The 15560-nt window shown below is 43.9% G+C and overlaps 1 protein-coding gene across 11 annotated transcripts in view; it reads right to left on the bottom strand.

The window, feature by feature from the left end:
- The window catches only part of BRSK2 (BR serine/threonine kinase 2), a 485481-nt gene that overhangs the window by 115715 nt on the left and 354206 nt on the right, over positions 1 to 15560 (bottom strand). For all 11 annotated transcript variants that reach the window (XM_073347213.1, XM_073347209.1, XM_073347212.1 and 8 more), the window contains exons 9-11: positions 8376 to 8407; positions 1848 to 2012; positions 942 to 1039 (exon numbers count right to left, since the gene is read on the bottom strand). In XM_073347213.1, the coding sequence (XP_073203314.1) occupies positions 942 to 1039; positions 1848 to 2012; positions 8376 to 8407 (295 nt within the window). The remainder of the gene's footprint in view (positions 1 to 941; positions 1040 to 1847; positions 2013 to 8375; positions 8408 to 15560) is intronic.

The raw sequence follows: 15560 nt of genomic DNA, 5'->3' as shown, positions 1-15560 counted from the left end.
CTATGCTATTTTTCATAGAGATCTGATGAACACACTGACACATACATATATTAGAAAAGTACAGCTGGTCAACATTTTCCAAATTTCAATTTTTTGGACAAATATTTTCACCAAAACGTTGAATTTCAAAAATTAAAAAAAAAATAGAGAGAGAGAAAATTAGGATGCCATTTTTGTGGATTTTTCTCCCATTGTTTTGAAATATTTCGAATTTTAAAATTTGCACAAAAATATTCCTTGAAATTTCAAATTTTGTTGAAACCTGGGGGGAACTGACATTTTCACAACCCTCCCCAATGTTGTGACCAGCTCTATCGCAAAGTTTAAGTTTCCAATTTTTCAGATTTTTGTTTGTTTTACCTGCTTTTAACATTTAGAGTGGATTTGCGGATGTTCAGGAAGAGGTGACTGCTGTCATTTCCTTGAAAGACCCTGATCCTGCATACTTACCTGTACACATGTGAGCAATTCTATTGACTTTACTGGGGATACCTGCACGTGTAAAACTAAGCCTAGAGAAGACTGGGACCTAAGGGACCAGATACTGAGCAGAAAAAGATACCATGTCTCATTGATTAACTGCCCCTCTTTCTGTGCTTACATTTCAAATGATGGAGATGGTCTAAACTCTAGTCTGTGCTCTGAATTCTCAGTTAACTAAAGCTCCTTTACACCACATTGGCAGTGTAAAGTAAATACGAAGGCCTGTTACACTGCCAGAGAGGTGTAAAAGGGCCTTAGTGTAGCTGAGAAGCAGACCCTTTACTTTTAGCTCAACAGCAGAGCTGACTTCCCCAGGTTGCTGGAGCCTCACAGAACATTTGTACTATCGTATCCTGTTTCAGTGGGAAAGGGGAGGGCGAATGCCAACAGTAGGAAGATAAAGCCAAGAGGGACAGACTGAAATGGGTCAAAAATGACTGGGACCATGTTTGAAATACCTATTTCATTCCGAGGGGGCAGGTCCTCATCCTCATGACTGGGATACCTCTCTTTCCGATCAAGGAGAAGAAAATAAATCATTTTCTCTTGGTTTTCTCTGAAAACAATAAATGAAGGAAGAAACCTTCTAACTTGCTGCAGATGCCACAGAGAAAAAAAATGCAGATTACCCTTCCCCCATCAAACACAACAGTTACAAATGTTCTAAATAACCCAAATCTAATGATCTCTTTCCTTATCTGGCCCCCGGCACCATAGTATCTGAGTGCCTTGACAACATCAATAGATTTGATCCTCCCAAGGCCCCACTGAGGAAGGCAGATGTACCACCATTTTACAGATGAGGAACTGAGGCACAGGGTAAATATAAGTGAATGGCCCAAGCCCGGACAGGAAGTTTGTGTCTGAGTCAGGAACTGAAGATAGATCTCCTGGATCCTAGTCTGTTGCCCACTAGACGACCCCTCATAACACTTAGGAAAGCTGGCAGAGCTCTGGAAACTGAAGTATTTTATTTACCAACAGATGCAGGCATAGCGCAGGCAGTAACAGTGCGAATTCCCTATGCTGTCCTGCCCATGCAGGTGAGTCCTCACCTGCAGAGATCAACTATGGAGGTTGAGAGAGGTAATTCTACCCACCATATCTCCCTAACAAGGATGCCAGTTGCAATGGTAATTTATGTGATAAGGGGGCACCTATGCTTTAAGGAGTACACTGAGACCTCCCCCTTCCTCCCAACTCATTTTCACTGAACAGCCAGGGCAGGAGAAATGACTTTCAGTCCCTCCCTGTCGGGGCCATGTTCGTATCTGTGCTCTAGAAGTAAAAGGCTCCATATCCCATTGGTAATCCCCTCTAACCCTCCGACACCAAACCGATGTTAAGATTGAGTGATTGCTTACTCTTCCGACAACAGGTCCTGTAAGAGTTTATTTCGGTCGCGGAAACAGCCTAAGGAGTGCATGCTGTCTAACACGTCTGGATCAATGTCCTCCAGGGAAGGGAGAGAACGAATCTGCACCTTTCGAGGAATTGGTTGCTCTGGTTCTGGTTCATTTTTACCCCCTCTGCAATTGAGAGAGAAAGAGACAGAGACAGACAGAGAGAGGTGAACAACAAGTGAAACCCTTGCTCTGAGACAGAGGCGAAAACAACAGATGGAAAAAGAGTGTCAACATTCCATTGAGAAGTCTGGCCTTGCAAGGCTGAGAGAAATTTCCTTCAGAACACATTCAATGGGAGCTGAGAGTAATCAGCATCTTGCAGGATTGGGCCTTTAATGAGAAACTTCCCTGTTTGGGCAGAAAGGCAGTAAGAGCTCCCATCGTACCAACCCTAAAAGAACTATCAGCTGCTTAGCGTCCTGATACCATACAGTTATAAATCACTCCACTTAGAGGTGCTGCTGTGTCATGAGCAGATCAGACCTTGGGCTAAGTGAAGTTGAACAATTTCCTCCCAAAGTTTGAACTGTGAAGAAGTTGATATCACCCATCCCTAATTTTAACAGAGATGAGCTTCAGAGCAGTCCTATAGGGGTCCAAACTTTCTAAAGTGATTTGGGGTACCTCAATTTTCTGGTGCCCAACCTGAGAAATCTTAAATAGGCCTGATTTTTAGAGGAAGGTGCTAGGCACTTTCTAAAAACCATGCTCTTTATTTAGGTGCCTAAATACACTCTTAGGGTGTGTCTACACTGCAATAAAAAACCCTCAGCTGGCCTGTGTCAGCTGACTTGGGCTTGCAAGGCTATAAAATTGCAGTGAACACATTCAGTCTTAGGCTGGAGCCTGGGCTCTGGGACACGCTCCCCTCATGGGATCTCAGAGTCCAGTCTCTAGCCTGAGCCTGAACATCTAACTGCAAGTTTATAGCCTACTGCCCGAGCCCCGTGAGCCCGAGTCAAGGGATACGGGCCAGCCACAAATGTTTTATTGCCGTGTAGACGTACTGTTAGATACCTATGTTTAGACACCCACATTTGAAAATTCTGGCCCAAAGGACTTGCCCAAGGTCAGACAGCTGGTCAGTGGCAGAGCTGGGAATACAAAAGCAATCAGTAAGAGAAGCACAACACTTTTTAAAAGGTGACTAAAACAAGCTTCTTACATAATTGCCTCATTTCATTCACTAGAAGCAGGAAATATTGATTATTCACTGCAACAAAAAACTCTGGCTATACATAACACGCCAAGGTTTCATTCCAGATCCAGGAGACTGAATAATATAAAGTGCAAGCACATCGAGCATCCTTTGAGTTCATTCACAGGGCATCGAATCCTGCAACCTGCACCAAGCTCAGACAGATGGACTTGGTGCTGGGGTTCTTGCAGGAGTTGGGCAGGAAAAAATCCTGAACCTTCTTGAGAGGCTCTATGGATGCCATAGCGGCCTGAGGTCTATAGTAGCCTTTTTGTATGGTGGTCTCCCTTCCTTATGCAGAGGAGGGACATGGGCAGTGGATTCACATGTGGCACAGACTCCCCATTGTGGGCTACAGGAACTTGCACCAAATGTCCCTCCGTGCCCTTTGCAGCATGTGGAGTCGTGGGCAGAATTTTCCCTTTGATGCTAGAGGAAATAATCCAAACATGTTCTACAAATAGTCACGCAATTTAACCCATTCTAGGCTTGTGCTGATCCATGCATCTACACAGGAGAGGGATGGGGGGGGCCAGGTGCACGCTTAGTCCCTGGATGGGCTACCTCCATTGCAGGTCACAATGCACAGGAGATGGCAGCCATGGTAGGGCCGAACAGGTGAGTGGAGAGAGGTTCCACTCCTCAAGGCACCAGCCAGAGCAGCGGAACACAGCGCTGAGTAGGGAGCAAGCTGTGCCAGGAAAAGGGCAGGTACCACTTACTTCCCCGCAGGGAGCAAGGGCAAAGCAGAGACTGAACTGTGAGACTCAGAGCCACAATTCAGCCTCTGTTGTGTGCTGGGGCAGTGCAGCTATGCACTGCACCTTGGTCAGTGCAAGTGGTAAGGTGCCGATCCAGCCCATTGAGGTGGCTAAAATTCATTTCAAAGATGTATCCTCTGCAGTGGTTCACAGACTGGAGGTGTTACCGTAGATCATTGGACGCACCTGGAAAGACTTCCTAGGGATTCTTACTCTCTCTCCCATCTTGGTGTAACCATTTTTAACCTTGGAAAAAGAGTACTCAACAGATGCAGTGCAGCAGATACAGCTAAAGCCAGTTTACACAAAACACACTCAAGGCTTAATCCTGCAAGTGTTTACTGCCGGGTTGTGAAGCCTCTACTCACGTGAGTGAGCCGTTACTCAAATAATCCCAGTGAAGTCAATGGGACTGTCAATGGGGGGCTACTCTGTGAGTCAATGAAGTCAAACAGAGGTGAGACACTGCTAGCCGTGTGAGTAAGGGTGTCACCATCTAGCCCGTAATACTTACTACCATCAGTAGTTTCACTGGGGACAGATACAGCATAATGCTAAATCAACGTGGACCAGATTCTATATCCTTTACAGTGAGTAGTCCCATTTATTTCAGTGGCTCTCTCTGTGGAATAAGGGACTACTTAACACAAGTAAAGGAAACAGAATCTTGCCCTCTGGATTTTCACTGGTGTAAATAGGATCAGACTTCATGGAGACTACTCATTCAGGGCCAGATTCTGACCCCATTCCTCTGGCTGAGTAGAGTCCTACTCCACCTAAAAATCCTTTGGAAGTCAATGGGATTATTTGTGGAGTAAGGTACTCCTCAGCATGACTAAGGGTACCACAATTCTGATCCTCAGATTCTGATCAGAATACCTTACTCCATGAGCGGTCCCAATCATTTCAATGGGACTACTCCTGGAGTAAGTCATTGTCCAAGGAGCGGAAGGGTTATCAGAATCTAGCCCTCGAGCAGTAAATACGTAAGCACTGTGTCTCTGACCCTCAACCATTAAAGTCAATGAAAATTTTGCCATTGACTTCAGTGAGCTATGTGGGATCAAGTCCTATACCCAGTAGTAGGTGCCTGCAGGACTGAGCTCTTAGGCAGCTGTGGCTTTTGTTTCATCTGCCTGAAGTTCCTTACTGTTAGGATTGGCTCAGTTAAACATTCATTGTATTACAAGCAGATAACCTCAGTGTAATTAACAGGGATGAAAAAGAAATGAATATTTTTCAGAATCACCGGAGAATTTGCATTTCCAGCTAGGATCCCTAATCTCTTGCAGCGTGCCATCGCAAATCTTCATTTACATTAGAGTTTATGGCAGGCAATGAGCCATGCCTACAGAGCACTGGTGGTTATCTTTTGTGCACTGTGGAATGCCCTCTCCTTGTGACCTGAACATGATCATGATCAGACAAAGTCAGGCTGTATATGTACTCATAGACTTTCAGACTCCTTCATGAAGTAAATAAAAAAATCTATGATGAAACTGAACATCACCTGCAAGGCTTTCACTGCTTCAGGTAATGAAAATCACCAGCTCTGTGCTATGACTGGCATTACCATACTGTCTGTTCTCCTCCCCGTCTGGAGCAAATGACAAATTTTGTTGCACTTCAGCTCACATGCATGTCACAGGATGACTGCTATAAATCGCACATATTTTTTAAAAGACCAGTTGAATGTAATGCTGCTTTACAAATACTTCCACCCTTATGAGTGATGGTACATGCAATGGACATGATTCCAACTCATGGTAGGCTTTTTAAACCTTCTCACAAATTTTCTAACTTGTATCTCACTGATACGCACAGTGAGTTTGATTCAGATCTCACTTACTCCTTTGTAAACTCAGTGGAATTATGCAGGTGCTAATCAAATCAGAATTGGTACCATTATTTTCCCATTTTTTTTTAGTAAACCTAGCTCCTTCTCAGCCAGGAAGTAGCCGACAAAGTGTTACAGGATTCTGCAGCTCTGGGTGTGCCATGATAGCTCATCTCATCCATCCATTTGGTTTATTGGCAAAGGTGAAAAGAATGATGCTCATCTGCTGATTTTCGGCAAGCTATGTTCTGAGTCAAAAATTTTCTGTCACAAAATCTAGCTGCATTTTGGAAAACGTATCTCAATTAAAAAAAAAAACCCTCTGAAACCTACACTTGAGTCCGTTGACTATCACATTAATAGGAGGCAAGTTGGACCAATATGTGACAGCTTGGTGAGTGGGTACTTTCTTTTGAAGGAGCTTGTGCTCCAGGAACTTTCAGGGCATATGTGTGTGTGTGTGTCTCTCTCTCTCTCTCTGTCTGTCTGTCTACACGTGCAGGTGCATGATTATTCTTAACTACAAGTAAATGTTTTTCATAGATTAACATGACCATGAGTATCCATTTCAAGAATTAAGTGAAACTGCTTCTCAAGCACTGAGTACAAGTTTCAAGTTATTCATCGGCAATCTTAAACTATCCATGGCCGTGAATAAAGGTTTTATATTGGATTGTAATGTGCATTAAATCAAATGGATAGAAGCTTAAAGTGCTTCGCAAAGCTTGTGGTCTTTACACAATTCTGTCTACAGCCACTCTCTTCTTGTTAGCATCGATAGACCATGCAAAGTGAGTGCAAAGAGGACAATAAACGCTGCCCGATCAGAATGGTAGAGTTTTATGCTCCATTTACACAGGTGAAAATGACTACATTAGGTGCAAGTTAGTGGAGAATTGGGCCCTCATTGAAAAAGAAAATAGCCTAACTTTTAAGGCTGCAAAGTAAAACCTTGAAACTGTGACTCTTGTTTAAAGTGATGCAGTGTTATCTTTCTGAGTGCGCAGATAATCTGAAACGATAGATTCGTGAGGTATGAACAGTTTAAATCTCAGTGGGGAGTTAACACTTACGCTTTACTATGAAAATATAAATGATCATAAAAATTTAATTTAACTCCTAAGACTTTCATTTCAGATCCAAGCATGCAAGAAAGAAGGAAAAGGGATGTCAATCAGCTAATGTCATTCCATACAGAGCATGCCAGAAACAAGTGGGATGATCATATTATGAACATCTGCACAATCAATCGCAAGCAACATTTTAGTTTGGAATCTCAGGGGGTGGGATTTGGCTTGAGGACACAGCGTGGGAGAATAACACTAAATTCTTTTTTCAATTTGGCCTACGATCATCAGTGAGGGTTTAAAACAAACAAACAAACCAACTTTCGGTTATAAAACCCAAAATCTTCCTGGATATTAAAAAAGCATCGTGTCAACTGACGACTCCAGAGAGCTTGAAAAAGCTGTGGACACAGTGCTACACCATTTCAGGCCAGCTAGCAACAAAACATGTGATCCTGCAGATTGCTGAACATCCTCAACTCCCATGGAAGTCAACTAAGCCCAGTGCATGAATAATGCCCATACAATAAAATCATAGGAAAAATCATTAAGAGGCTGTCTCCTGGCGAAAGGCTTAAAAAATAAAATGACTGACAGGAACAATAAACAGCATCCTACAAAACATCTCGTAAGCAGTGGTGGCAAGGCTATCAAGACCTAGCTTTCTATAGCATACCCACAAGGAACTTCCAGATGTGCTGACCTCCCAGAGGTGTGTAACAAAGCACCACCTTCTTGTTTATCACTTGCAAAGGATTATTTTTTAGTCTTACTGGGATATCATCAGTAAAAAGAAAAAGTCCTATTTATCAGTGTTTCATGAAGGACTATTAGAGTTATACAAAAATGCAAGGTCACTTTAAAAAGCCAACAGTCTTCCACGCACTCAGATCATGAGAAGGGAATGGCCTTTTCTTATAGACTTCTTTTTCCATGGCGTGAGACTGCTGCTGTCAGTCAAGCCATGGAACAATCGCTCATCAGCAGGTTATGAGGTCATAAGCCAGCCTCTTAATTCAGTGTAAAGAAGGGGGAAGAAGGCCTATGAAGTAGAAGGTGATTGTTTACAAAAGCTTATTTTCTAATAATGTCTCTTATTATTCCCCCTATTTGGAGAAAAGCCACAAATGCCAGAGAGGAACCCATGAAAGTCTGCCTGTCAAGAGGGTTTTACTAAGATTTTGCTAGGGATTCCCTGCAGTTACTTGGGTATCCAGGTAAGTGTGTCTACTAATCCCTTGCTGTTCACCCAGGAATTACCCTCTCAGACACAGTGCATTCAGAAAAAAACCAGCAATTTGTTGGTATGGAAAGTGGCAGACAGTTAAACAGGGCCCATTTCAAACTATTGTCACACAGGTTTTTCCTGTATATGAGAGTCCCTAGCCTGAATCTACATACAGGAGACTGTATTCACTGCATAGGCTAAAACTTCATCTTCACTGGATGTTCCCTCATTTACCTCCTGGCCTATGCCTGTATGGAAGCTGTTTTCATATCATCCAAGTCAATCCATTTCACAGATTTCAAGTCAATCCATTTCATAGATTTCTAGATTACCAGCTCCCTGTAACAGCACTAATATTGAAGACAGTAAATAAGATTTTTAAAAATGTTACTTACATATACCATATGTGTTTCTGAATGTGTTCTAGCTACAAAGAAAGAGAAAACAAGGAGTTAGTACAGCAAAAAAACAAAAAGCAAAAAACAGGAAAACTGCATAAAGCAACCAAATATGCGGGTTGCCTGTAGTTGGGCTTAGGTCACCCTCCTCAGAGTCCAGAAGTATGAATCTCAGCTGTGATGCCCTGGTGCAATTATCTTACTGCACCCAAATGATGGGAGTTTTACACTGCATACAAAGCATCTGCTGGCTCACCTGCCCAATTCCAAACGGGCCTGTCGCTTGGGGCACCAAGAACAAAGGAGCAGGAATCACCAGGCACTGGTATAAAGTTTATTTTTTAAAATAGCTATAGACACAGTCACAGGGAGGCCATAATGTATCTCCTGAAATGTAGGGAGGCACACAGGCCATAATGACTGATCCACAGGGTGGGTGTAGAACCCAGCTTCCACTAGGTTTACAGGCAAGTGCTCTGAAAAATAAGCTAAGAGGCGCATAATCCAATTGAAGTCAGCCAAAACCTGCTATCGACATATGCCTGCCTACAGGATGGTGCTGACACTCCAAACCCCAGCTTCTTTTCTTCTAGGATTTGTTTTTTCTTTGAGACAAGAGATATGTTCACAAAGGTAAGTAAAGTGAAGGCAATGTGAGATTTGTGCAGCTTGATTTCTACCAAGGCCCACTCCAGGTGGGCCACATTTGTTCATTATAACAGCTTCATCAAGGCAAAGTGGAGTGAGTTTATGGTAATATAATTTAGTGCCCCTGCACAAGTCTTCCAGACTCCAATCTCCTCTGCTGGACTTGGGTCCTGCAACACCATTTCCACTGCAGTCAGGGACCCTTCTCTACATGCTACATCCAGGGGAATGGTGAGACAGTGGTTGCTATGACTGTGGTGCTGGACAGACAATGATAAATACAGTGGAGGACTGGCCAGTTACCAAAGTTTGAGAGTAGAGACGTCTGCCTACAGAAGACAGGCCCCAGGGGCTGTTTTGTGGTGCCTACATTTTTTCTGAGCACAGGAAAAAGTCACTCTTCCAGAAGTGAAGTGTTGAACCCTTCTCCCTAATCAACAGAGAGAACAAGCCCTGCTCAGATATACCCCTACAGCAAATCTAAGCTTGTGTGTCTGCAGCAGCATCCTAGCAGGAAAAGACCATTTGCAGATGCCAAAAGACTGTACCACATGAGGAACCTTTGTGTGTGTGTGTCTGTGTGTGCGCAAATGTGTGCCCTGTACACTCATGGGCTCCAGCAGTGTATCAGTGAGAGGCAGGGGAGAGCTGGAAGGAAGCTCACATAATGTCTATAAGATGAAATCAGAGGCCCATTAAACCGGTCAGCAAGAACGGAGACAGCTGTCCTGCCCTTATTACTTTCCACTTCATTTCCAGGCTAATGAGAACTGGCAAGCCAAAGAGAGAGAGGGACAGACAGATGCTTGGAGACAGAGAGAAGGAGACTGACAGAGAGAAAGAGGAAACCGAGGTTTTTGTATGTTATATAACAATGGCTCCTCGCCCTGGAAAGCCCAGCAGAGCACAGGCTGACTGTGTACGAGAGGGTTTGTTAAGTGTGACAGGGGTTTTCCTAGAATCTGAGGACAAGAAAGAAACACAGTTGACGGGAGGGTGGAAGAGTAGCTAAGAGAGATGAATGACCTTCTTTAGAATTGAGAAAGGAAGGGTTAAGCCTGCTGCTTCTAACCAGCGAATACCATCTTCACACAAAAGGTTCCAACTGGATTCCCCATCCTCCCTTTCACCACCACAGAGCAGAAGCAGCAGCCATGCCAGTGTGACAGCGAGAAGAGTAGGTGAGTCTGCCTCCACTTATCACCTGGAGTTTTTCAATCACTGGAGCTCAGGTGTTTGGGCTCAAAAAGGAGAAGAGTCATGTTTGTTCCTCCTGTTATGTTGGAGTAGGTGATGTGCACTTAACAGTAGTGGCTTTCAACCTTTTCCATACTATGTCCCCTTCACCAAAAATCCTCTCCCATTTAGCCTTTGGTAAGGGCAGGGTCATGACATCCTGATACCTATTTGGGAGCTGCCCCCTGAATTAATTAATTCATACACACCACCATGTTCTAGACCATGGGTTCTTAGCCAGGGGAGATAGAAGATAGAAGATATCTAGAAGATAGCCGTATGTATTAATTAATGTTTACTGTTAGTATTACAGCAGTGCCTAGAAGCTCCAGAACTGATCCAGGACCCCTCTGTCCTGTACAAACACAGACTAAAAAGACAGTTCAGTTTGTACACCTTCCCTGTTTCCTATTTCCCTCCCAGAGCTCCACAGCAAGGATTTAACATGGCCAATCACCATGTATACTTATAGAAGGCCCTGTTGTACAAGTCCCCTTTACATTGTTGCAACAGCTGCCATCTCACATGGATGACTCCCACAGGATGCATATACTCCACCAGTACATAATATACACCCTAGGGAACGGGTAGCTATTAATAATTTCAGACGGAAGGCAGATGATGTGGCTAAGATATGTTCAAGTCTCTTTCATGCCTGTTTCTTTTACAGGCCTTTCTGTCTCTGTTGTCCTCAGGTGGCTGTGCTAAGCAGACATGTCAGTATGGCTCCAGCAACATCACTTCAGTTTCCCAGTCAGAGGGGGTCACAAGTTCATGTCCCGGTAAGAGGACCTTCAGATGAGACATTAAACAGAGGTCTGCTCTGCTAGCCATTCCAATATAAGGTAAAGATCCCACAGCACTTTGCATTTGCCATAAAAACAGATCCAAAACTGTGTGAGAGCTATCACTGAGCGCACAATGGCTGCTGTTTGTCCACACAACTGCAGCGCTGCCCATATTGAAATAATTATTGTAAAGCACTTTGGGATGCCCCGAATATGAAAGGTTTCAGAGTAGCAGCCGTGTTAGTCTGTATTTGCAAAAAGAAGAGGAGTACTTGCGGCACCTAGTCGCTAAGGTGCCACAGGTACTCCTCTTCTTTTTTCCAAGCATGAAAGGTGCTTTACAAAAACAATCGCTATTCTGATTTGCATTGAATTGTTATTATGATACCATACAAGTGTGCTTGCTGATGCCAACATCTTCACTGCCTTTTTTTTTTTAAGGTAATTAATTAATGCTTTGTTACTTTTCATCTGCATTAAAGTGACAGGAGGGGTTATGGGAGGGCGATTGGTTTTGACAAGGAGAAGACTGCAGGCTTTTTAGGATGCAGTGTAGGGGAGGGTGAACCACAGTGGGAGTTAATCTCACTCCTTCTGCCATCATTTAAACACAATGTTTAAATGCTTTTAAGTGACAAAAGCATTTAATAGCTCTTCCCACAGGGATCTTCTCACTGTTCTCACAGGGGTTTCCCCGAATGTAATGCCATTATACGAAGGCTGTAAAAATGCTCTGTCCCCATATCTCCTCTCCACTGCAGGCACTTGCCGCAAGAAACCAACTCTAAAACAACAAAAACAACCTCTACATTCACAGAGCTAGTGGAGGCTTCCTCATGCTTTAATGGTGGCCCTGGGAAGGGGGTGGGATTTCCCAATACCAAAGCTTTACAGAAAAAATGCACCCTCATAATTAATTATTCTGATTATTTGTACTGCAGTAGCACCTAGAAGCCCTAGTCAAGGTCCTCCCCAAGAGCTTACTCTCTAGGTACAAGACAAGAGACAACAGCTGGATACAGACAGAAGGAACCAATGAGACAATATTGGCAGCGTGAGAGGCAGCGGCTCAGCACATCAACTGCCTTAGTGTCAGTGACGGGCCAGAGCTGCAAAATTCTCATCCAAATCTGAACTCCCAAAAGTTTGTGGATCTTGGGGTGGGGGCTGCTGGTTTGGCCCATCTCTAATTTGCGCTAGTGCAAGAGTTCCCAATCTGACTCAGCCACAAAGGAGGCAAAGTTTCAAACCCTGATGTGCCGTAAACTGACCCTTTTAATAGGCCAACTCATTTACCAAGTCCCTTCTATATTCAAAAATAGCTTTATGTCCCAAGCGTTACTCTGTTGTATCACGTTAAAATATGGGCTTTCGTGGACAAACGGAACTCAAACTGAGGGCAGAGGGAAGCCCTAGATATTCTGACCAAGGTCTGGACCCTCCTGTGCCAGGTGCTGTATATACACACACAGTCAGTCCCTGCCCTGAAAAACTTGCAGTCTAAATAAACAAGACAGACAAAGGGAATATCATTATTCCCCCACTTTACAGACGGGGACCTGAGGCAGAGAGAAATTAAAGTGACTTTCCCAGTGACTTAACTACGAGACCATCTATAACAGTGGTCACCAACCCATTGATCGCGATCGACTTGTTGATCCTGGAGCTTCGGCCAGTCGATCGCAATCTCCGGGCTGCTAAAAGTCCAGCGGCGCAGTGGGCTCAGGCAGGCTGCCTGCCTGCCGTGGCCACACGCCGCTCCCAGAAGTGGCTGGCTGCTGGCATGTCTCTGCGTGCAGCCCCTGGGGGAAGGGAGGGAGCGGTGAAGCAGTTCCGCGTGCTGCCACCATCCCCAGCACCTGTCCCTGCAGCTCCCATTGGCAGGAGACCCGCTGCCCCCTCCCCCCCTCAGGGGCTGCACGCAGAGACGTGCCAGCAGCCAGCTGCTTCCGGGAGCAGCATGGGGCCACGGCAGGCAGGCAGCCTGCTTGAGCCCCGCTGCACTGCCAATCGGGAGCGGCCTGTGGTAAGCACCTCCCGGCTGGAACCTGCACCTTGCTCCTGCTCCTGCACCCCAATCCCCAGCCCAGAGCTCCGCTCAAGGGTGTGTAAACAGGCAGTGATATCTTCCTAAATCTCAGAGATGTGAACTGCCCCACCTTCCATTCATCCTAATGGGGACTTGGCGCTACAGCCCAATGATGGCAGTTTAAATGTCAACATTAACTCTTTTGTTGTTAGGAGTCTCTAAGGTGCCACAAGTCCTTCTTTTCTTTTTGCGAATACAGACTAACACGGCTGCTACTCTGAAACCTGTCTTTTGTTGTTGATCATTTTAGCAGATGGAATGGGGAAGGGAGTGAGTGTGAAGCCCTGTGCGAAGTGGGAATTGCTGTACAGAAGGAAACTGCATTGGGAAGAAAAGAAGTGAGACAGAAGATAAGGGAGAAGGAGCAAAACAGAGAGAGAAGGGGTAAAAAGGGCAAAAATAGTTGCACTCCTGTGGGTGACCATATTTTCCTACTGAGCAATGGTGAATATGACATTAAGGTACTGAACAAATTATAAATAATAGTAATAGTTTCAAAATTTGTTACTACATATCAGCCATATTCTTGGCTGATATGGCATGGCGTGAGTGGGAGATCTGCTGTGAATTGGGGGTAGCACGTAGTCCTACATTTCTACGTTGCTCTATGGACCACAACTAACATGGAATCCAGCTCTCTCCTTAGAATGAAATTGACATCCTAGCCATAGTGCAATAAACAGACAGATCCCTTTTATATGGCTGTCTAAGTGATGAAGATGCTAACACAATGGAAAGACAAGTGTGCCATCAGCAGACAGTGGGGACAGCAAATTGAGAGCCCCCAAAATAATGAAAATACAGATTGTGTCCCATAAAGAAGAGCTCTGTGGTGTCCCCCACCCCTGGCAGCTTTTATCTCTTGAATAAATTCATTTCATATTCTTATTCCCTGTCCTCAAGATACCGTCTATCAATGTACATCAGACCTGTTTGCTTTTTCCTATGGAAAAATGAAAATAGCAGCTTTGCTTTTTGATCAGGATGAGGAGTGAGTCACTCCAGAATGACTTTAACCGTTTTTCCTCCTTTATCGCATATGCTTTGCTGCATTAAATAATGCCGAAAATTCAGAGACAGCCCTATAAAATGAGCTTGGTTCAAAGGTGAACCTAAAGCCCTGACACACTGAAGAGGGTCTAGTGTCAGATACCTGGTTCATCACCCTCAGTTCACTGGAACCATGACCTTTTCATAGATTCCAAGCCCAGAAGGGAACTTTGTGACCCTCTAGCCTGACCTGTATAACTCAGAATAGAGAACTTCCCCCAAACAATTCCTAGACCATCACTTTCAGAAAAACATCCAATATGGATTTTAAAATTGTTAATGATGGAGAATCCACCATGACCTTTGGTAAGGTGTTCCAATGGTTAATTACCCACACTGGTGAAAATTTACACCTTATTTCCAGTCTGAGTTTGTCTAGCTTCAACTTGCAGCCATTGGATTGTGTTATACTGTGTTATATCTTTCTCTGCTAGATTGGAGAGTCCATTATTTAATATTTCCTTTATAAGGAAAGTATGAACATTTTAACTGTTCAGCTTTGTGGTGGACTCCTAAACAAGCTAGTAATCTTTGTATGCAAAAGACACACTAGACAGATCAATCCCTAAATGAATAGCATGCCATCTATCTCAGGTATTTACATTACCTTAGTATCTGAGTGCCTTATCTTTAATGCATTTATCCTCACAACACCCCTGTGAAGTAAGGAAGTACTGTTATCCTCATTTTACAGATAGAAAACTGAAGCACAGAGAGACTAAGTGACATGCCCAAGGCAATACAGGAAGTCTCTGGAAGAGCGGGGAATTGAAGCTGTGTTTTCCAAGTCTCAGGCTAGCATTGTAACCACTGAGCCATCCTTCCTCTCTATGCCAAAGCTCCCACTGCCTGTAGTGCTGCAGGATCAGGGCCTTATGCAGCTGAAAAATGCCTATTTTTGGAAAAAAATCCTCTTTCCAAATTGCTTTTGTTTGAATGTGTTAACCAAGTCATTTTTCTGTTAAAAAACCTCCAATTTCCCCTCCCCCCCGTTCCCCCCCCCGATTTTTATTGAAAATATAGGTTTGATTACTGTTTTGATAATGCTTTCAATTAAATTATAGAAAAAAGGCATGAAATTCACACACAAAATGAAAAATGTTGACAATTTGTTAGACTTTCTTTTTTTTTTTTTAGAAAAATGGCCTGGTTTCAATAAACGAACATTTTTGTTTGAAAATTTTTTGGCCTGCTTTACTCATTTGTAGGGGAAGGATGGCTCAGGAAGGATATGAGTAAGAATATACAAAGCTTTTCACCTCTGGCTCACCGAATGGAACATGACCTGGTTTGGTAAGGAATTTGGAGGTAGGAGGAGTTCCGTTACTTCCTAACAGACAGGTGTCTACTTCCCAAAGCCATCATCGCAGC

This window comes from Lepidochelys kempii, chromosome 6 (assembly GCF_965140265.1).
Source record: "Lepidochelys kempii isolate rLepKem1 chromosome 6, rLepKem1.hap2, whole genome shotgun sequence".
NCBI classification, from domain to species: domain Eukaryota; kingdom Metazoa; phylum Chordata; order Testudines; family Cheloniidae; genus Lepidochelys; species Lepidochelys kempii.
This window is presented reverse-complemented; position numbering and strand designations above follow the sequence as displayed.